The sequence below is a fragment of the Podospora pseudopauciseta genome, chromosome 4 (assembly GCF_035222475.1).
Source record: "Podospora pseudopauciseta strain CBS 411.78 chromosome 4, whole genome shotgun sequence".
NCBI lineage: Eukaryota > Fungi > Ascomycota > Sordariomycetes > Sordariales > Podosporaceae > Podospora > Podospora pseudopauciseta.
The window spans coordinates 2,037,150-2,057,204 of record NC_085894.1 but is presented as its reverse complement, the minus strand read 5'-3'; the positions used below and the strand labels follow the sequence as shown (position 1 = coordinate 2,057,204).

At 55.0% G+C, this 20,055-nt stretch overlaps 5 protein-coding genes and 2 non-coding genes across 7 annotated transcripts; 3 read left to right on the top strand and 4 right to left on the bottom strand.

The window, feature by feature from the left end:
* Positions 1–30: 30 nt before the first annotated feature.
* QC763_0066120 lies at positions 31–102 on the bottom strand. Its single transcript has one exon. It is a non-coding gene; the product is annotated as a tRNA-Thr (tRNA).
* A 144-nt stretch (positions 103–246) lies between these two features.
* Positions 247–8,014, bottom strand: QC763_409600 (uncharacterized protein). Its single transcript, XM_062912589.1, has 6 exons — positions 1,741–8,014; positions 1,627–1,649; positions 1,554–1,564; positions 1,459–1,488; positions 1,308–1,394; positions 247–1,233 (listed from the first exon to the last, which is right to left on the bottom strand). The coding sequence occupies exons 1-6, from the start codon at positions 1,787–1,789 to the stop codon at positions 519–521; spliced, it is 915 nt and encodes a 304-aa protein (XP_062765755.1). The 5' UTR covers positions 1,790–8,014; the 3' UTR covers positions 247–518.
* Positions 3,041–7,585, top strand: QC763_409610 (uncharacterized protein; the record flags this gene model as incomplete). Its single annotated transcript, XM_062912590.1, has 1 exon — positions 3,041–7,585. One exon carries the CDS (start codon positions 3,041–3,043, stop codon positions 7,583–7,585), a length of 4,545 nt encoding a protein of 1,514 aa, XP_062765756.1.
* A 2,067-nt stretch (positions 8,015–10,081) lies between the features above and the next one.
* Positions 10,082–13,855, top strand: ATG13 (autophagy protein 13). The gene is made up of 3 exons (XM_062905287.1): positions 10,082–10,786; positions 10,837–10,938; positions 10,998–13,855. The coding sequence occupies exons 1-3, from the start codon at positions 10,592–10,594 to the stop codon at positions 13,395–13,397; spliced, it is 2,697 nt and encodes an 898-aa protein (XP_062765754.1). The 5' UTR covers positions 10,082–10,591; the 3' UTR covers positions 13,398–13,855.
* Positions 13,856–14,147: 292 nt separating this feature from the next.
* Positions 14,148–17,321, top strand: HSE1 (ESCRT-0 subunit protein hse1). The gene is made up of 6 exons (XM_062905284.1): positions 14,148–14,677; positions 14,738–14,898; positions 14,982–15,794; positions 15,851–15,923; positions 15,977–16,219; positions 16,280–17,321. The coding sequence occupies exons 1-6, from the start codon at positions 14,635–14,637 to the stop codon at positions 17,152–17,154; spliced, it is 2,208 nt and encodes a 735-aa protein (XP_062765753.1). The 5' UTR covers positions 14,148–14,634; the 3' UTR covers positions 17,155–17,321.
* Positions 17,322–17,466: 145 nt separating this feature from the next.
* On the bottom strand, positions 17,467–17,538 carry QC763_0066070. Its single transcript has one exon. It is a non-coding gene; the product is annotated as a tRNA-Thr (tRNA).
* Positions 17,539–17,704: 166 nt separating this feature from the next.
* On the bottom strand, positions 17,705–20,052 carry QC763_001470 (uncharacterized protein; the record flags this gene model as incomplete). Its single annotated transcript, XM_062905283.1, is given in 2 exon segments — positions 17,705–19,851; positions 19,866–20,052. 2 exon segments carry the CDS (start codon positions 20,050–20,052, stop codon positions 17,705–17,707), a joined length of 2,334 nt encoding a protein of 777 aa, XP_062765752.1.
* Between the last annotated feature and the right edge of the window lie 3 nt (positions 20,053–20,055).

Sequence of the window (20,055 nt, the reverse complement as noted above, 5' to 3'; positions counted from 1 at the left end):
AGATAGTCTTCATCAAATCACCAAACAAAAGCCCGCATGGCTCAGTGGTAGAGCGCATCACTAGTAATGATGAGGTCGTCAGTTCGATTCTGGCTGTGGGCATCATAACCCCATCCTTCGACTGGGAAGTCACCCATTTCTTTTGCCCAGAATAACAATTGTTCTGATCAATTTTACCCCCCCTTCTTTTTCGTTCCTTTATATAGTATAACATTCTCACAGAAAACACTATTGCAATGATCACAACATTCCAAAACATACGATTTTGTCTACGCAAAATATCAAAATTCAAACCCCCCTTTTGGGTGTGCTTTCTAGCCTCTTTGTGCGAATCTGTATCTCTAGATGTATTGTGTATGTACAGGAAAATTGTATGGAAAATATAGGCAGTTGGTAAAAACTATTGCGCCTGCCACGACCGTTTGCCGCTTGCCGCCCTGGGGGTATCTATCATCCCTTTTTCATTCTCCGTTTTTTGAACTCATAGCGCTGCGTGCGTGCTTCACAAAAAGACCAGTTTAAAGACCCTTGGCCTCCCTCATGTTGCGGAAAAAGTCCATCACCCCAGTGTACACGACCAGGAGGATACCGCCGCCAGGGCCGAGACGGAGAACCTTGGGAACAAAGCCCTTGTACAGAGCGCCGAACCCTTCCTCCTTGGCGATGGTGGCAACGCCGGGCCAGGCCCAGTTGTACTTTGGCGTCTGGCCGGCGACCTTGACGGTGTTTTGGATCCTGGACTTGACGACGTCCATGGGGGTGTTGAGGATGGTGCCGACGGTGCCACCGACGGAGCCGGCGATGATGTCATTTGTCATCTGGCCCTGCTTCGTCTCGGCCTTTGGGATGAGCTGGCGGACCTGGAAGATGCAGCCAAAGTAGCCGGCGTTCCAGAGGATGTGGCGCCAGAGGGTGGACTCGAGGCCGTTGTACATGGCGAGGATGCCCTCGTTGCGGACCGTCTTCATGACGACGTCGATCATGCCGTTGTACCGGCCGGCCGAGGCCTTGTCTTGGAGGCGGATCTTGACGAGCTCGAAGGGAACGACAACGAAGGACTCGGTGGCGCCGGCGGAGGCGCCGGTGAGGACGGAGAGGGATTGTGTCATTTGGGTTTGGCCGAAGAGCTCACGGTAGAACTTGCCCCACTTGTCGTTGGCGGCGAACTTGGTGGCGCGCTTGGGGGCCTCCATGAGGATGGGGGCGGTGATGCCGCGGTAGAGGCGGGAGAAGCTGAGGAGAGGGGGGAGTGTTAACGGGGTCTGGTCATGGTGTCTTCTCATTATGAAAAAGAACTTGGCGTATACCCCTCGTTGCGGATGATCTTGGAGAAGCAGTCGAACATGCCGTTGTAGGTGTCGGCGCCGGCGGCGGCCTTGCCGGTTTGGAGTTGTCTGATCCTCTCTTGTCAGCTTGCCGGGCAGGATTGGTGTCGTATATGTGTATGCTTGATCTTACACTCTGGTCTTGACAACGTCAAGGGGGTACCTGAGGAAGTAGGGCGGCGGTTAGCATCGTGGGGCACGCGAGCAGCAGGCGTCAGAGCAACTTACATGACCAAAATCTATGTGTGCTTGCATGTTAGCAGGCCAATTGACTAGAGTATGGTTTGTTACAACAACTTGCCTCCGACACGCCGGCGATGGCGCCTGTGGTGGGCAGTCATGGTCAGCATCTCTCGGTCTTGGGTCTTGGCTGAGTTGTTTTTGGCGGATGGGCCGGATGGCAGCAGCAACTCACCAGCCATGAAGGTGTAGACAAACGGGAGGGGGGCCTTTTCGGACGCCATTGTGGAGATGTGTTGGGGGTGGACGGTGGTGCGGGAACGGCTGCAGGCTGGCTACGAGTGAAAGTGGAAAAAAATAAAAAGGGTATCACGAAGAAAATGTGAAGCGAAAAAAAAAGGTGTCGTTGACTGCTACTACAACCCGAACTCAGTAACCGACCGGAGAGCGCTACACGCAACGCCGAAGTTTGGTTCTGGATGCGGCGGGCTGCCACCCCACATTTTCACAGCCAAACCCACGCGGGGGGAACGACATCGGAGGCTCATCCCAGCCTCACATCGCGACAGGGGGGGTTGGATGTTTGGTGGGATTACCTAATATTGAACTGTTTTCGAGTGACCTATATAACCTCATCCATGTTTTGACTACCGGCATAGAATAATGTCATATATCTCTAAGCTATCGTCAAGGGAAGAGGCTGAATGCATTGGATCGTCTGCATTTTTCTGCTGCATCCAGTGACACCGCAGGGCTGGGACATCCATCAGCCATTGGATTGGATCAGCCATCAGCACAGACCTCATCACCCAAAGCTCCCCCAGCTCCCACAAGCGCCATCAAGAATGCCCCGCCAGACTAGATCTTGACATGCATGGACAAGAACCGACAAGTTGTGTGGACCAGCCGCACGTTTCCAATGCTACAGACGACAGGCATAGGTTAGTACCAGCAGTGATTACCTATTGTAGCGGTTGCAGGCTCTTGATGGCGAGAGCTTGGAACATGACCCTGAAGCATGGCACCCGATTGGCTGGATAGCGGCGCATTCCCGACCAGGGGGCTGCCCGGCACTGGCGCGGGGTTATCAAGATGATGGTTGCGCACACGATTCACGGAGGCATTATTCCCCAGCAATTTGCCATTTGTCATCTCCTTTTCCTAGACACCTCATAGCCACCGCGTCGCTGACTCCTATTTTCGACCAGACACTCACCGAATTCGAGAGACACTGCACCAGACATCGACATACTCGACCCTTATCGCACCCGCGCGTCCCATATCTGACCGAGCTCCCAAAGTATCCGCGTCATTGCGCCGAAGTTGCCACTTGCAGCGAAATTCTCACTCAGCATTGTGTTTCTGACGAGGGCCATTGACCGAGACATCAACGCACGTTTCCGGGGGACGTCTTTCTTGCGCTTCTACACAGCACCTTTAAAAAAGCCGTGATCCACAGAGACCACAGCGAGGTGCGCAAACATCGAAGCGCCTGGAGGACTCTCGCGGCCGGCCTCAGCCATCATCGACTGCTAATGACTCATCTCTTGTGGAAATCCTACTGGGAAGACGATGTCGACAAGTTTCGACGCCTCCTCTCGCCCGCCGGCCAGGGCGCTCAGAATGCCGCGCGGAGTTCGAACATAGGGGCTGCGGGGAGTCCTGGCCATGGCCATGGCACGCCACCGAGACCGACTCCAAAGTCGCGCAAGACTCAGGGGCATTGGAATGGATCGCTTGGTCGGAACGAAGTCAACAGCCGTGACCATGCCGGTCTGACGATATTGCTGCGCGCAGCCTCCTCGACCGCCGAAAACGCCGTTTCTTTTGTCGAAGCTCTGCTCGGGCACCCCGCCATTGACATCTACGCCCAGGACCCGGAGAGTGGTTGGAATGCGCTCCATAGGGCTCTGTATGCGGGCAACATTTCCATTGCGAGGATGCTTCTTGAAAAGGAACGCGCCGACTTGACAGGGCACATGATTTCGGTGAACCGAGTGGGACAGCTTATCAAGACGAAAGACCACGAAGGCAACAGTCCGTTTGACTTGTACAACTCGACGATTGGAGAACGTAATTTGAAGGATTGGGATAGTGCCCAAGTGGTCGACGATGGGTCGGATAGTGATGACCCGGAGGAAACTGTTGAGAGCATCACAGCCGCGAGTCACCGGAACGGCATCGGAGAAGACCTGTATGCCTTTGGAAGCAACAGAAACCTATCCTTGGGCTTTGGGGACGAGGACGATCGTCAGTTTCCCGAGCGAGTGTTTCTAAACCGCCCAGACCACCTCCTGCAACGATTTTACAATGAGTATCTCGAAGAAATCGGCGCCCAACGACCGGCGTCACAGGATCTGTCCAAGATTCCTGCTTTGGTCCTGAACCGGCCATTGGTGATTCAGGATGTCGTGCTCTCCAAGCTCCACAGTGCAGTTCTAACAACAGATCCGGTTTCTAACCTTTACATCTGCGGTGTTGGACGTGGTGGCCGGCTGGGTCTCGGTGATGAGAACACGCGCTTCACCTACGTTCCTGTGCAGGGCCCCTTTGTCGATCGCAGGGTTGTCCAGGTGGCTCTGGGACAAAATCACACCATGGCTGTTGATGACACGGGTGCTTTGTGGACCTGGGGCAGCAATGCCCAGTCACAGCTAGGGTATGCGCTTCCTGCTCCGGCGAGGAAGGACGAGGAGCCCATCAGCACCATACCTCGTCAAGTTTTTGGTGCCTTGAAAAAGGAGGTTGTTCTTGGCGTCGCTGCCTCATCGGTACACTCGGTTGCTCACACGGGTGCATCGCTTTACTGCTGGGGCAAGAATCTTGGCCAGCTGGCCTTGATGGATGCTGACTCGAGATCGCTTGAACACCAGCAAACCCCTAGAAAGGTGGCCGCGTCCCTTTTCTCGTCGCCGATTGTCATGGTCAGCGCCATTGACAAGGCGACAACCATCCTGCTGCAGAACCACACAGTATGCATCTTCACGGGCTATGGTTATCATATTGTCAAATTCCCGTTCGCGAGCTTTGACTACATCGGCAACCTCAGATTGTCAAATCGGCATGAAGTAGGTTGGAATCAGGTCAGCTACATCACCTCGGGCGGAGAAACCATTGCGGCGTTGACGAAACGGGGTGATTTGTTCACCATGAATCTGGATCACAAGATGGAAACGAACCCACCGGCCACATCGACGACGAACCCCTCCAAACTCAAGGGCGCCGTGACGGCACCTCAACGGATCTGGAATGCCAGTAAGGACGGGGTCTGTTCGGTTGGTGTCGGGGAAAATGGTTCGGTGATTCTCAGCACCAAGTCTGGAGCTGTGTGGCGAAGGATCAAGCGTGTAAAAGGCAAGGGCGCTTCTTCCGCCAACAACATTTCGGAATCGAAGAGGAATTTCAAGTTCCAGCGCGTCCCTTATATCACCAAGGTTGCTACTGTTCGGGCCTCCGCGTATGGGGCTTTTGCTGCTATCCGGGAGGACTCGGAGGTGATGAAGCAGCAGCTGGCGGTGGATGAGCAGACTCTGTGGGATGATGTGGCGCCGTTGAACTGTCTGGAGGGGTTTGAGGCTTCTGAGGATGGGGAATCCACGCAAGAAAGCCGGAAGTTTTGGGAGAACCCTGATCTTGAGGCACGACTTGGGGATATCGCTTATGAAATCTTGAGGTCCCCGGATCTGGAGAGAGACTTGGCTCAGCACCTGGCCATGTGGGGATGCCGAAACGAACCATTGGACACGGTCGTTTGCGTGTCGTCCGCCCCTGAGCTCAAGATTCCTGTGCACAGCTGGTTACTCTCTGCGCGCAGCTCGGTACTCCGACGAGCGTTGTCAGAGTTTCGGGGGACGGGCAGCTACGCACATGAGTTGTTCACCGTTCACAAGGACGACGACGACGGCAGCAAAACGGTCGTTTGCCTCCAGGGCTTGGACCTGCTCACGCTGTTGAACCTCGTGCTTTTTGCCTACAGGGACCGGGTGGTTCCGGTATGGAACTATACGCGGCATGCTCCTGCGCTGGCGTACCGGTACCGCCAGGTGCGGTTGGAGGTCATGAGACTGGCCGCGCGACTCGAAATGCACAACCTTGAGGCTGCGGCGAGGCTGCAGGTGGAACCGGAGAGGTGCATGGATGAGGACTTTCGGGCTGCGCTCAAGGGGGACAGGAGGCGGTTTTTTGAGGATGGGGATGCGCTGCTCGAGCTTGATGGGACGGAGGTGGCTGTTCACAGCAGGTTTTTGTGCAGGCGGTGTCCGTGGTTTGAGGGCTTGTTCTTTGGGCGGTCCGGGGGGGCGTGGCTTGCTGGTCGTAGGCAGCAGGAGGAGAGGATTATCAGGCTTGATATGAAGCACATGGACTCTACGGCGTTTGGGTATGTGTTGCAGTATCTTTACGCAGATGCGGGGGATGAGCTGTTTGACTCGGCGGTTTGCGACACGTTTGATGACTTTTTGGATCTGGTCATGGAGGTCATGTCGACTGCGAACTATTTGATGCTGGACCGACTGGCGCAGATATGCCAGAAGGTCATGGGACGGTTTGCGAATATTCGGAATATTGCGCATTTTCTCAATGCGATTGGGCCGTGTTCGGTTACCGAGTTCAAGGACGCGGGGTTGGAGTATATTTGTCTTCAGCTGGAGACGATGCTGGAGAATCACTTGCTTGACGAGCTGGATGAGGACTTGTTGCTGGAGCTGGATGCTGTGGTGAGGGATAACCAGCTGGCGCATTATCCTTATCTGGCGAGTTATCGGGCGCAGCTGAGCAGTCAGTTGGATGATGCGGAGTTGGCGGAGGATGTACTTGAGGAGAGGCAGGTTAGGGTTAGGGAGATGGGGTTCAAGGTGCAGAAGGAGGAGGAGAGGAAGATGGGTGTTGTGAGTGGGAGGACCAAGTTTGGGAGTCTGGAGGAGGGGAGTTTGTTCACGCCTACGCCTGATAGGGTCAGGAAGGGGAGGAACGAGCCTTTTAGTCCGGATTTGAAGGCGAAGGTGGAGCAGGGGGATATGATGTTTGACATGGAGGGGGAGGAGGAGGATGATTCCTCGCCTATCAACAGTCCTTCCCTGCGACCCCGAAAGACTGGTGAAGTACCCGCGGAGGACAAGATCGCACCGCTGGGGAGCTCGGTGAAGGGGAAGGGGAAGAAAGTCTGGATGAGCCTTGAGCAGTCGTCGCCTCCGGTCATCCCGTATTCCGCGCCTAGTGCTGCAAAACCTACACTTGCTGCTACCCGTCCCGTGGATGTAGGTGGTACTACTTCAGTCAAGACGGGGACTCCGTGGGGTGGTGCGGCTGCTGTGTTGACGGAGAAGCTTGACCTGAGGGGCATCATCCAGTCGGAGAGCCCCAAGTCGGCGCTGTCGGCGGGGTTGGCGGCGCAGAAGGTGAAGGAGGGGGGTGCCCCACGGCCTGCTCAAGGAAAGATGAGCCAGAAGGAGAAGAAGAGGCAGCAGCAGGCGGAGAAGGACGCTCAGTTGGCGATGGCGGCATCGAAGGCGGAGCAGCAGTCGAAGAATGCGTGGGAACGAGCCAAAGATGAGTCCGCGTCCGCGGCACCGTGGAAGCTGGCTACTATCAAAGGCCGGGGTGGACCTAAACCTCCTGTTCAGCCATCACCACAACTCCTCCCTCCCGCCGTCAAACCGGTACAGACAATAAGGAACGCCTCCCCCGACACGAGGTTTGCGGGTCAGCGTTCTACTCCTTCATCCAGCGCTTCCAAACCTCCTGCTGTTCCTGCAAAGAAGGAAGAGCCCCTGGTGCCGCACTCGAAAAATTACATTATGCCTGCGCACAAGCTGGAGAGGGACTTGATGGCGGGCTTCACGATGGAGGATATCATGCAGCAAGAGATTAGAGTCAAAGAGAGCGTGAAGGAGGCGGCGGCGAAGAGGAGCTTGGAGGAGATTCAGCAGGAGCAGGCGTTTCAGGAGTGGTGGGATGCGGAGGAGAAGAGGATGAGGGAGGAGGAGGGGAGGAGGTTGGGTGGTGTTGGGGCGGGAGGGAGTAAAAAGGAGGGTGGTAACAAGAGGGGACGGGGGGAGGAGAGGTGGGGGTGGTGGTGGTGAGGGTGAGAGGGGGGATAAAGCTAGGGGGGTTGGTGAGGGGAATGCTAGGGGGGGAGGAGGAGGGAGAGGGAAGAGAGGTGGTGGTGGTGGGGGTGAAGGTGGAAAGGGGGAGAAAGGGGGTGGTGGTGCTGGCTCGTCGAGGGAGAATAGAGGGAGGGGAAGGGGGAGAGGCGCGAGGAGGGAGCAGTCGGGTGCGTCAGGGCCGGCGGCTGCTGTAGCTGTTGGTGAGGGGAGCTGAGGGGTGTCACGAGTTGAGTGTTTGATTCTGAATGCACAACAGCAACGCATAAATGGAGTTTTGGGAGCGTGGCAACAAGGACTTGAATATTTGTGCATGGTTTGATTACTCTGCTCTGGCTGCATTTTTCGCTTGTATATATATATATCTTGGTTTGGGGAAGAGAGGTATGTGACAGATTGATGGGTGGCCACATTGGTACGTACATACTATGGATAGATACCTATGCAGCACATACACACATATGAGTTATACATTTCCACATGGTGAGCAAGTCAGCAAGTAATTGGTCGCGAGATCTGACCTGGTTGAGAGATCCGTTTGATACCTACCTATCGTGGTTTCAATGGCCTTTCAGTTGGTCGGCCGTCGATGTATGGCTAGGTACCTAGGTGGTCACGGTGTTCATTGGCGATGGAGAGTTGCGCCGTCTTTGAGGACATCTTATCTACACTTGCACTCTGTGGATGTTGGGTGACTTGTCCTCTCTGAGATAGGCACCGTGGGTCTGCAATTGTTGGTCAATTGCGCGGTAGTGTAACATGGTTTGCTTTTGAGACTTGACTTCAGTGGAAAATCTAGCATTCTACCACGCACGTCCGAACACATACCTACCTATGCATATACTCTTGCTGTCCGAGACCATCTTCCTTACCTTACCTACATATGAGGCTTAGCTACCAAACGCTAGGTCTGCAAGGTTGATTTGTTCAATGTCTACCTAGGCTGGTTCTCCCGAATGCCAATTGTTGGTCAATTGCCACTCAGGGTTTGGACAATCCCACGTTGTGGTGCATTGCATATCTTTGTTGTTTTGCATGAGAGAAGGCTGGCATGTGATGGGTTGCTGTGTGTGTGTTTGCGTGTATGTATGTACGGACAACTAAGCACGAGGTATGCAGGACGGACAGCCTCAGATCGGATTGAGGTTCTATTTGCTGGGTGTGGGCTATCTTTGCCGAGGGTAAAAAGTGCAAGTTGTTTGGGAAGTGTGAGTGGCTAAGTAAGGCCTGGTTCATCTCCCTTATCGCCGATGGGTGGTTCTCATGTTCTGTATGACAAGAGAAGAGTGACGAGTGACGTGTGACATGGGAAGTAATTAACATTGTGGTGTGGAAAGGCTTGGTTGAGTCCATTGACCAGTGGTTCGGGGAGGCAGGTGTGTCTTGTGTCCAATGCAGTGCGAGGTTGATCCAGAGACTGACACAGGCACACCATACGGAGGCTGAAAGGGGTAATCCGGTGGGGATGCTTTTGGGGTTTCGAGGTCTGAGAGTTTTTGTTGTATGCCTGGAGAAAAGAGAGCACAGAGAAGAGATATCGTGATAAGACTGGTAGAGGCTCAACTTGTTGTGTGGTCATTGGTGAGTTCGGAATGAGAGGAGGCAACAGGTTACTGGTGACCAGGCAACTTCTTAGACCGTAAGACTGCAAGCCGTTGGAGGCTGATACCTAGACTTAAATGCCACACGTTGGACTGTGGAGAGAACCAGTGGTGACTGAAGCTTCTTGTGAATGAGTTCCCAGCCATCGATATTTATCTGTCAGCGGAGAACGGCTCAGGACCAAGACTGCAGAAAATATATGCAAAGGATCTAGGCATCTCAATGTTTTTAAAGTCAAAACAAGAGAATTAGCTCTAGGCAGGTGGTGAGCGGGAGGCTGGCAGCGAGGTGCATTTGCCTGCCGATGAGCGATGATATGAGATAAGGAAATCAACCCAGTTACATTGCATCATCGCTCGTCTTGGTCGTGCTTGGCGGTTTTGCGTGATGTGATGACGAAAGAGAGGCTTGCACTATGTACATACCAGCACACCAGTTTCAACGGTCACGGGAGGGGGGGCGGCACTTGTCTCTTTTTGTTGAGTTCTCTCCGAAAAGAAAGCCGATGATGGACTGATGACTGAAAGATAGTGGTGGTGGTAGACCAAAACTGCCAGCTGTAAGCTCCCCGTTATGCCGGCACTTGACAGACGACTGCCAGTCTGTTGTAGCGCCCGTTTTGGGCTAAGCTTCCTGCCAAAGAACCCTTGTTCCTTGACCACGAGGTGCCTGCTTACGTTAGTCGATGCAGCCAGGAACAAGTGAGGGAGTCAATCCTTATCTCGATCGCCTGGCGCATCGACCGTGTTAACCGTGGGTTCTCTTCCGACATCGCCGTCTGTTTATGACTTTGAGGTGACTGAGGTGACTGTCGTTATCGGAAGAAGAGCGCACGACATTCTCTGTAAAAAAAGACAGACAGTTTCGTGCCTCTCTCGTTGCAGCTGCACGCTCCCGTTGCCTACTACGTGGAACCACACTGGGGGAGCCCTAGAGCCTCAGCCGGCCGTCTGCCTTGGGACTGGGACTTGACCACTTATCACTTTGTCGCCGTCGCCGTCACCGTCACCGTCACCGCCAACCAGCATCCTCCTTTTCCCCTCCCCCTGAAATCCGCCTTGGGCCATCATCCCCTCTTTCTCAAACTTCCCATCCTGACCTATCTCGCCGCCTCAAACGATGGATGCAAACACCCGCTGGAACCCTCCCACCTAAACATCCACCCATCCACCATCCATTATCCACCTCCACATCTGTCTCGATCCGAACTTCTTGACAAACAACACTCGGCACCACTTGCTTGACCTTGACTTTTTCTCGATAGCCATCCTGCAACATTACAACACATCAACAACCTACCTACCTACCTACCTACTACACAATATCCCCGTACCTATGTAAAGTCCATTGTCCCGACCCCAACCTCCATTCTTAGCCGCAGCAATGCATCAACAATCCCGTCACCCGCCCCGGGTGTCCTCCCCCGCATCTTCTCCCCAGACAAACCCCACACGTACCAACAACCCGAGGGACCGCATCCGCACCGGCTCGGACGCCGCAGCCCCGGGCAGTCCTCCGGCATCTTCTGGCGCCGATACCCCCCGGGAGACCATCAAGAAGCTGGACCAGATCATCCAGGTACGTGGGTGTGGAAAGGGGAGGACAGGACAAGGCTGATATCATGACAGAACTTCTACCTCAAAGCCGCTGTGCTCATTCTAGGGTCTCGCGTGAGCCTTGGGCCGACTTCCCGCCGGAACGCCGATGGGACCAAGGTGGTGAACAAATGGGTAAGTTACGGCCGGACAGGTTGTTTTGCATGTGATATACTCCCGCTGACAGCAATCAGTTTTCTATAGACACCGACGATACCGACGATTTTCGGCATGAACTTCGGGTATACAAGACGTCCGGCTCGTTCGAGAGCCCTCCGCCGCCCCTAGTCATCGAGACGTACATCGATGCCTCCAGCTTAAATAGCAGCCAGAGCCTGGTGCTCATCGATGACAACGGAAAGAGGTGGGATGTTTTGGAAGCCCTGAATCCTTCAGAAACAAGTGACGATGGATTTGGAAGCCGACGACCGCGAGCGCAGAATACCGAGGTCGTCCTGGAGCGGTGGGCGATCGAGCTCAAAGATGTATCAACAAACGGCCTTGGCGATTTTGCCCCAACATTACCGACATTATACAAGAGGGCCATCATGTTCTTTCGCACACTTTTTATGGCAACACGCGTCACGCCCTGCTGGAAGTACTCGCAACAAGCGCTCGCCAAGGGAGTCCATCCGGCACTGCAAGTCAAGTGTCGGGTGTCGACTGCAGAGCCCGAGTATCTCACCACATATGACCCATTACGACAGCCACTCCACGAGGGAGATGGGAGGGAGGCGGTAACCACATATGATTTTGGAGATCTTGACATCCCCGTGGGCCGATTTTCCGCCTCGGTCACTTATCGAAACGATTGCAACTTTCGGGTAGACGCTTCAGAATCGTTGCTGAGCTCGCGCTTCATGGTGGAGGAGAACTTCTTTAGGCCAACCATTCAGCACCGGTCACGCAGGCATGGAAGATCGGACTCGTATGCCGAGCCGGGCTCGCTCCCAGCTCACAGGCTCGGTCGTGAAACGCCGGGTCCCCAGCAGACGTATGGCAGTCTGTCCACCTTCCATGGCGAAGGGGCGCTGGGAACAAGCCCCATCACTGCACTGAGACAGGTCCGCCCTATTGGATCCGACACGAGCTCCCCATCAGAGTCTACTTCAGCCAGCGTGGAGCGGCCAAGTGCGCCACATTCGTTACCTATCCGTGGCGCTCTGACCCGACCTCCGTTGAGAACTGGGGAGGAAAGCTCTCGGAGGCCATCCGTTTCTTTCCAGCCGTTCAAAGCTGGCTCAGTTTCAGGCTCTCCCAGACTTGCGGATGCAGACGTGCCACCGTCCCCGCAATCACTATCGCGCCCGTCAGGACTCAGCCAGTTTAGTCGGTCTGGCAATCGATCATCGCTGACAGCCGGAATGGCTGCATCATTGCGGGGTCCCTCTGTACCTCCACAGGATGTACCTGTGGTGTCGGGATCGCCCAAGCCTGGGAACCGGTACAGCAGCAGCTTTACTCACCGACGAGGGCGCCTTTCATTTGGCGGGCAGAGCAGGGGCGATGACGATCAGGCCAGCAGCGGGAAGCAGAGCTTGTCATCATCCGCTCAACCTGGATCGGGCCTTCTGACCGAAGCCGGAGGTATCGCCAGCTCGGGTTCTTTTGTGACTGATGACGATAATATCTCGGAATTTCTCAAGGCCCTTGACAGCCACAAGACGCTCAAAAGCTTCGAGGTCAACAGCAAGGGCGAGTCCTCGGCCTCCAAGAGGACGGCCAACCAGCTGTCCAAGTATCAGATGATGCGGGAAACGAACAATGTCCTGACAGACTCGATGGCGTCGTCGATGCATCTGCAGCGTTCTTCCAGCACGTCAAGCCGCCAACTCGGCAACGTGCCCAGCATGGCAAACCCGGCTTCCATGTCGACGTCTACCTCTCCTGGCAAGCCACTCTCGCCACACACCCCTCACACGCCAGCGATTCCGTCTCGGCTGAGTGAGAATTCTATTATTGATTATCAAGCTCCGGGGCAGGTGACCCGCCGTGCTGGTAGGAGTTCTGGTGTCACTGTTGCCGAGGAAGACGAAGCCGAAGATATGGAGACTCCTGTCGCGCAGGAGGGCGGGCGAGGCACGGGTGCTATTGACATTCCGCTATCGCCCAGGTTGTACCATGTGGGCAACCCGAACCGGCGATCTAGCTCGGTGGTGCAGCAGCACCGTTCGCTGGCGGCTGATGTGGATTCGTATCCTGGCCAGCGCAGCGCCAGTGTTGAGGCGGGTGCAGACAAGGATGTACCGACATTGAGCACGCTGCTTGCCTATCAGGGAGGTGCAGGCGGGCAGAGTTCTACTGCGGCAGAAGGCAGTAGCGCGGGAAACAAGGATGGGAGTGAGAGTCTAGGAGATGTGCCGCCGGCGGCTATCGCCAGTCCTTTCGGTGGTCGGGGCGTGCGATATCCCGTCAGGACGAATAGGCCAAACTCATTTTCATCGGCGAGGCTGGGCACCAGTGTGGATGGTCCGACGGAAGAGCCGTTGCTCTTTGAACTGAGTGAATTGGGACCTGGGAGGAGGAGCCTAGAAGACGGAAGTAATGAACGGGAACCGGGGTTGCGAGGAGTTTTGAGGAAAGGATGGTCATGATCTTTTCTTGGGTTGTTTGATTGGTCATGTCAACTGTGGGCTACCTTTTTGTTTCTCTGGCGTTGCAAAGTGGATTGTATGTTATGGGGGACTAGGGGGGCAATCAGGACAGGAACAACAGCGAGCGATTGCTTTTTAACATGGGGGTTTGGTTTGTTTTGAGTTATGTTTCCAGAAAGAATGAGATGTTAGGGATATAGGGGATTGGTGAGGTTGGGATGGGTGGGTGGCAAAGAGATTGTGAAAACCAAACAGACAGCAAGAAGAGGAACGGCATAGCATCGGAGCGAGCACATGGATGTTTGGAAGCGATAGAGATGGAGGATGCATGGAGCATCAGCATGAGGTGTATTTACAAATGGCATTTGTATACACCATATATTTCTATTATTGTATTGTATATGATCTGGTGGGGGAGGGTGTGTGTGTATGTGTGTGGACATAGCTCCCAATTTTACGTTGTTCCTCATGGTTCATCTGATCTGATATTGTTGCTTCCTTGATTATGTATGAGTGATAGAGAATGGTAGGTGTCTGGCTTTTGGCCAAGACACCTCGAGAGGAAATCTGCCATGTGCTAGCTTGACATGTCCAAGAGCTGTCGGCCAAGATGGAGTTTTCTTTTCGTGGCTGCGCAAGCTGCATACGCAATGGGGGGGCGGCAAGTTGAAGCGGCGGCTGTTGTTACGGCTTTTACTGTATCTTACATGTGATGCTGCTGGTAAGCGTGCAGTGCGCGGCAGTATTTACGTAACCATACCATGCTCTTGGTGGGAGGCCTGACCAACCACGCGGCACATGCGCACTGCCCACTTGACCTTGAACCTTGACCTTTGATCATCATCGATACCAACCTTGTGCAATTAATACACCGCACCTAGAGAGGATATCCTCCGTTTGATATATCAGTCTTTCCAGCAAAAAGCAATACTATCCAGTTCCTGGCGAGACGAGCCAAAAGACCAGACAGAAAGAACAGCGACGAACTGACGGGCGGGAAGCGGGGGAGCTTATCCGTCCCCGTACCTGGAGCAAGCAATCGAACGCCGACGTCAGAGCTTCCTTTCAGGAACCTTTCACCACCACCTACCAGCAACGCCGAAACCGCCAACCCTAGACAAAAAACCGCGCATCTTCTCTGCCGAAGGGTTGGGATAGCACAAGAGTTTTCTTTTTGATCGAGTCGAATCGGCCTTTTCTGCCAGGGATAGCAAGCTTAGCAACACATTCGCCCAGCATGTTCCGAGCGGCGGCGGCCGGGCCGTATGATGAGGCCATTAGTATGTCTTTCTTTTCTGTCCATGATTGATGAAATGGGATGCTGACCAAGTGAACAATAGACAAGGCCACGGATGAGAATCTTACTTCCGAGGACTGGGGAGCCATCATGGAGGTTTGCGACCGGGTAGCGAGCGATGCTAATGGGAGCAAGGATGCGGTGCAGAGCATGATTAAGAGGCTGGCTCATCGGAATGCGAATGTGCAGTTGTATACTCTTGAGGTGGGTTATCATTTTGCTTTTGTTACTCGCACATACACACACACTTGGCCCCTTTGCTAACAAGTAATGATTTACCTGTGCAGGTCGCAAACGCCCTCTCCCAAAATTGTGGAAAGAACATGCACCGCGAGCTCTCCTCCCGCGCGTTTACCGATGCCCTTCTCAAACTGGCCAACGACCGGAACACGCACAATCAAGTCAAGGCGAAGATTCTGGAGAGGATGAAGGACTGGAGCGACATGTTCAAGTCTGATCCGGATCTGGGGATCATGTACGATGCTTACTATCGCCTGAAGCAGAGCAACCCCACGCTGCACCCTCCTAGCGCGCCGCAGAAGAATAGCTTGACTGAGGTGGATAGGCAGAAGGAGGAGGAGGAGTTGCAGATGGCGCTCAAGCTGAGCTTGCAGGAGGAGGAGAGGAAGAAGGGGAAGGGAGTTGGTGGGGGTAGTTCGGCTGCTGCTGGCCCCAGTGGGAGTGCCGGTGCGGGTCAGCAACAACAACAGCAGCGGCAGCAGCAGCAGCAGCAGGAGGAGGCGGCAGCGCCGATCCAGCCGGTTGCTTCTGGAACTACGGCGGCGACGGTGTCGAGGGTGAGGGCTTTGTACGATTTCTTGCCGTCGGAGCCGGGGGAGTTGGAGTTCAAGAAGGGGGATGTGATTGCCGTGTTGGAGAGTGTGTATAAGGATTGGTGGAGGGGTTCATTGAAGGGGAAAACGGGCATTTTTCCCTTGAATTATGTGGAGAAGTTGACCGATCCCACGCCGGATGAGCTGCAGAGGGAGGCGCAGATGGAGGCGGAGGTGTTTGCTGAGATCAAGAATGTGGAGAAGTTGTTGACGCTGTTGAGTGCGAGCAATACTGGGCCGAGGGAGGAGGATAACGAGGAGATATCGGTATGTTGGGCTGGATTTTGGAGGGTGGAGAGTGGGAGGCTGACTTTGCGACACAGAAGCTCTATCACCAGACGTTGGCCATTCGGCCTAAGCTTATCAAGCTGATTGAGAAGTACTCTCAGAAGAAAGGTATGGCATTCCAGGAGGGTTTTCGAATGGGGATTGGCTAACTGGGTGTGCAGATGACTTTACGCAGCTGAATGAAAAGTTCATCAAGGCTAGGAGAGACTATGAGGCTCTGCTTGAGTCGTCCATGTCTCACCCTCCTGGTCCCACGTATCACCAATACGCGATGCGCCCACAGATTCCTGGAGGGTATCCTCCTGCCGGCCAGGGCTACGCTCCTGGTCCATCTGGTCCTCAAGACCCGCAGAGATTCTACACTCCTGCCCCTGCTCAACAAGGTACGGCATTGGCCGAGTTTGGTGCTTAGGAGGGATCGCGAAACTAGAACTGAGCAACAGCTGATTTGTATATACGAGTAGAATCATCTCAATATCCACCATCCTCACCTTCTCCCAACTTCCAGCGTCCTCCTCAGACGGGAACTCCTGCACCGGTGTATTTCGCGGGTGCGGAGATTCCATCCCAGCCAAATCAAGCACCACCACAGGCGCCTCAGCAACAGGCACCACCACAACCTCCTCAGCAGCAGCAAGCGCCACAGCAGCAGCAGGGATACCCTCAACGTCCGAACGAACAGAGGGTGCCATCTAGCGGGCAGCAGCCGGCCCCGATCCAGACTTCTGTGTCGCCTCCTCCTCAGGGGCAGTACACGGCTTATCAGTCCCCGTCAACAGGGGGCCCGGGTGGTAACCCTCGTCCGCAAAGTTATGGAGGGCCGCAGGAGTTGTCCACATCGGTTTATGACTCGCCTGTTGCGGCGCATCATAATCCGAGCGGGTCATACGCTTCGTTTTATAGCGCCAACAACAATGACGATCCTTATGCGGCTGCCAGCCCAAGTGCGCCGAGTGCTCCGAGTGCTCCGGGTGCTCCCCCGCCGGCTGTTCCCGGGGGAGTGCAGACCAATCCTTATTATGCTGCTGCTGCGAATGCGGGTGGGCAGTATGGAGGTGAGGGATATGGTGGTGCGCCGGATAGTCCGTACACGTCAAGGCCGGCGGTGCCGGTGACCACGATGTCGCCTCCGCCGTTGAAGCCGAGCGGGCCGGCGTTTGATGCTCGGCAGGGGTTACCTAGTCGGATTGGGGAGGGTGCTGCTGGTGCTGGTGGTGGTGCCGCTGCTGGGGGAGGGGGAGGGGAGGGGAGGTATAAGGCTTATGTTCCGCCTAGTGCGCAGGTTGCTGGAGGTGGGGATGATGCGGCGGGGAATTATTATAGGGGGGCTGGGTATTAGGAGGGATATGTATTCAATTTTTGTCTGATATGGGATGAGGGTTTGGTACGTAACTGATGGTGAATGTATGCGTTGCGTTGTGATTTTGTGTGAGCTGGTAGTATGTGGTGTTGCTGTGAGGGAAGGCGGTGGTGCGAGAGCTATGGTGGGTCGGAGGAATGAACGCGGAGGCAAAAAGGGGGGAGGTAAAGGGGGGAGGTAAAGGGGGGAGGTAAAGGGGGGAGGTATAGGGGTGGTGGAGCAAAGGATGGAGGAATGGTTACAATGATAAGGCGTGGGTGGGGTAGGTAATACAACAATAACAACCAATAGGCCCGCATGGCTCAGTGGTAGAGCGCATCACTAGTAATGATGAGGTCGTCAGTTCGATTCTGGCTGTGGGCACATGTGATATTCCATTCTTTTTCCATCCAAGTTTAACTTGGATTTTTTTGCTTGTCTCTACTTTTTTATACTCGTAACAAAATGATTTTGTTACTCACGATCATAGCAGAATATTTGTAAATCAACGCATTTTTGTTATTGGTAAAACCCCGTTAGGTAATATAAACTAATTACATGAACTCCCCCCCCCTGGATCATCGAGCCCCCGCTTCTTGCGTGAGCTAGGAGGTGGTGTTCTGAGCAGGTTCGCATCGGGTGTGTCCTCCTCCTCGTTGTCGGAATCGTCGTCACTATCGCTGGAGATGACACTGTCCTTGTCATCGTCGGTGTCCTCGTCGTTTTGCTCGGTCAAATCCACGATTTCGGACGCGTCGTCATCATGGGTGAGATCGATCTGCTCCCCTGACCTAGAGGGGTGGATTATGAGGACGGGGGTGGATGACTCCCGCTGTATGGAGGGTGTTGATGGTGCCAGGCGGGGAGGAGTGGGAGCGGAGGGGCGAGGGGTGACGAAGAGCCCGCCGCTGGGGGGTTGGGCGATGCCAGGGGGCAAGGCTGACATTGAGGGGGTTCTTGGGGGAGCTTGAGGAGTTGGTGTGCTGGAGTTTTTGATAAGAGGGGTGTTGTAGCCGCTGACGAAGAGGGAGGAAGTGGTGGTGGAGCGTCTTGGGGCTGTTGAATGAGGGGTTTGCATGCTACCTTGAGCAGAGGGGTTGGTGGGGGGGAGATCGTCTAGCATGGCTCGTAAGCGCTCTCCGTCGGCGGCTTCGGTGGTTCTGTTGAAGGACATGGGCCCCGAGTCTAGGATGACCAGCTCGCTGTCGTCATCTGAGCTGCCTACAAAGAGCGGCGAGCTGGCCCTGGAGTGGGCAATCGAGGGAGGGCGAGCAAGGTTTGAAGAGTTGGAGTGGAGTTGTGAGAGCCTGGATGACAGGTTTGAGATCCTGGTGGATAGGTTCGATGTGTAGCCTGTAGTGGTTGTGTGCGTTGCAACGCTCCCTGAACGCCTCCCTCTAGCCATTCCACCTCCTCTTCTTCTTCCTCCACCCCTGCTGCTTCCCAGCGCGAAGCTGGCCACATCGGCATCATACTCCCTACTTCCTCCCTCTCTGAGCTCATCGTACGAGCAGCGGCCGTTCTCCAGACTGTAGGTATCCCTCACGAGCTCCCAGTCTTTCTCGGGTGGCTTCCACTGGCCCTGGCTCGCATTAGCTCCGCCACCACCGCCATCACTCCCACCACCATTCCCTCCTCCTCCACCACCATCACCCCTATCGCCATCCTCCTCATCATCCCCAAACGAACCCCTTCCAACCAGCCTCCTCAGCTTCTCTAACCGACTCCCCTCGGCCCTAATTGGCACCTTGGGCATGGCGACCACAGTCTCAATATCCCTCTCAAAACTCCAATCCTCCACCTCGTGCCTCACCCCACCACCCGAGCGGACCGCCTTGTTCAAATCATACCACTTCACCCGTTCCATCCCCCTGAGCTGGTAAATATAATCCACCCCTTGAACCGTCCTCAAAGCCCTATTCATCCTGTAATTAGGCTGCCCCTTGGTCTTGTTCCCCAGCAGCCTCTTCATAGCCGGGTGCTCCGTCCCCCTCCGCATACAACTCTTCTGCGACTCATTGATATGCACCACCAGCGTCTTCAACCTCTTCATATCAACCAGCCAGCTCAACGCGTGAGTCCTCCGCGAGAACGGCACCATGGGCGCGCCAACCTCCTCGCCATTCGCCGCCACCCGCCTGTATGTCGGTGCCGTGAGGTGCTGGTTGCCCGTCCAGACAATCTCAACATGCTGAATCCTCTCCACCCTCGCAACCCCGCTCCCCTGACAGAAGCGATGAAACTCGCCCAGGGATGAAAAGGCAAAGGTGTTGAGCCCGTAGAAGACGTGCGTGCCCAGAAAGAGGAACCGTTTGGAGCCTTGGAGTAAAGCGAGCACCTCGGCGGGTTCGTGGCCGTCGGTGTTGACACAGCAGTCTTTTTTCGGACCCCAGAAGAAGAAGTGCCGCAGTCCAGACCGTCGCTCCAGCTCTTCCTCGGGGGGGAAGGTGGAAGGGGGGTGGAAGGCGTCCAGTCGGGAGACGCAGTGGATCAGCTGACCGTCTTTGAAGAGGACTTTCTTGAAGATGTCAAACTGGATGAACCCGGGGAGCTTCTCAAAGGGGAAGGGCTTGGCGTACTTGACGACAGCCTGCTGAGGGGTGCGTGTCAATATGCCCATCAGGGGGTCCAGCATTGCTCCTGGCAGCTCGTTGTCATCATCACCTCCTTCCCCCTCCTCACTCTCCTCCTCCTCCTCCTCCCCCCCTCACCCTGTCCCTCCTCACTCCCACTCTCACTCCCCTCCTCACCACTCTCCTCCTCACTCTCCTCCTCACTCTCCTCCTCACTCTCCTCCTCCACCACCGCCCGCACCCCCGGCACAAACCTCAAATCAGGATGCCTCCAAGTAACCAGCGTACTCATGTTCTCCTCCTTGGCACTCTGCTTAAAAACCATCCG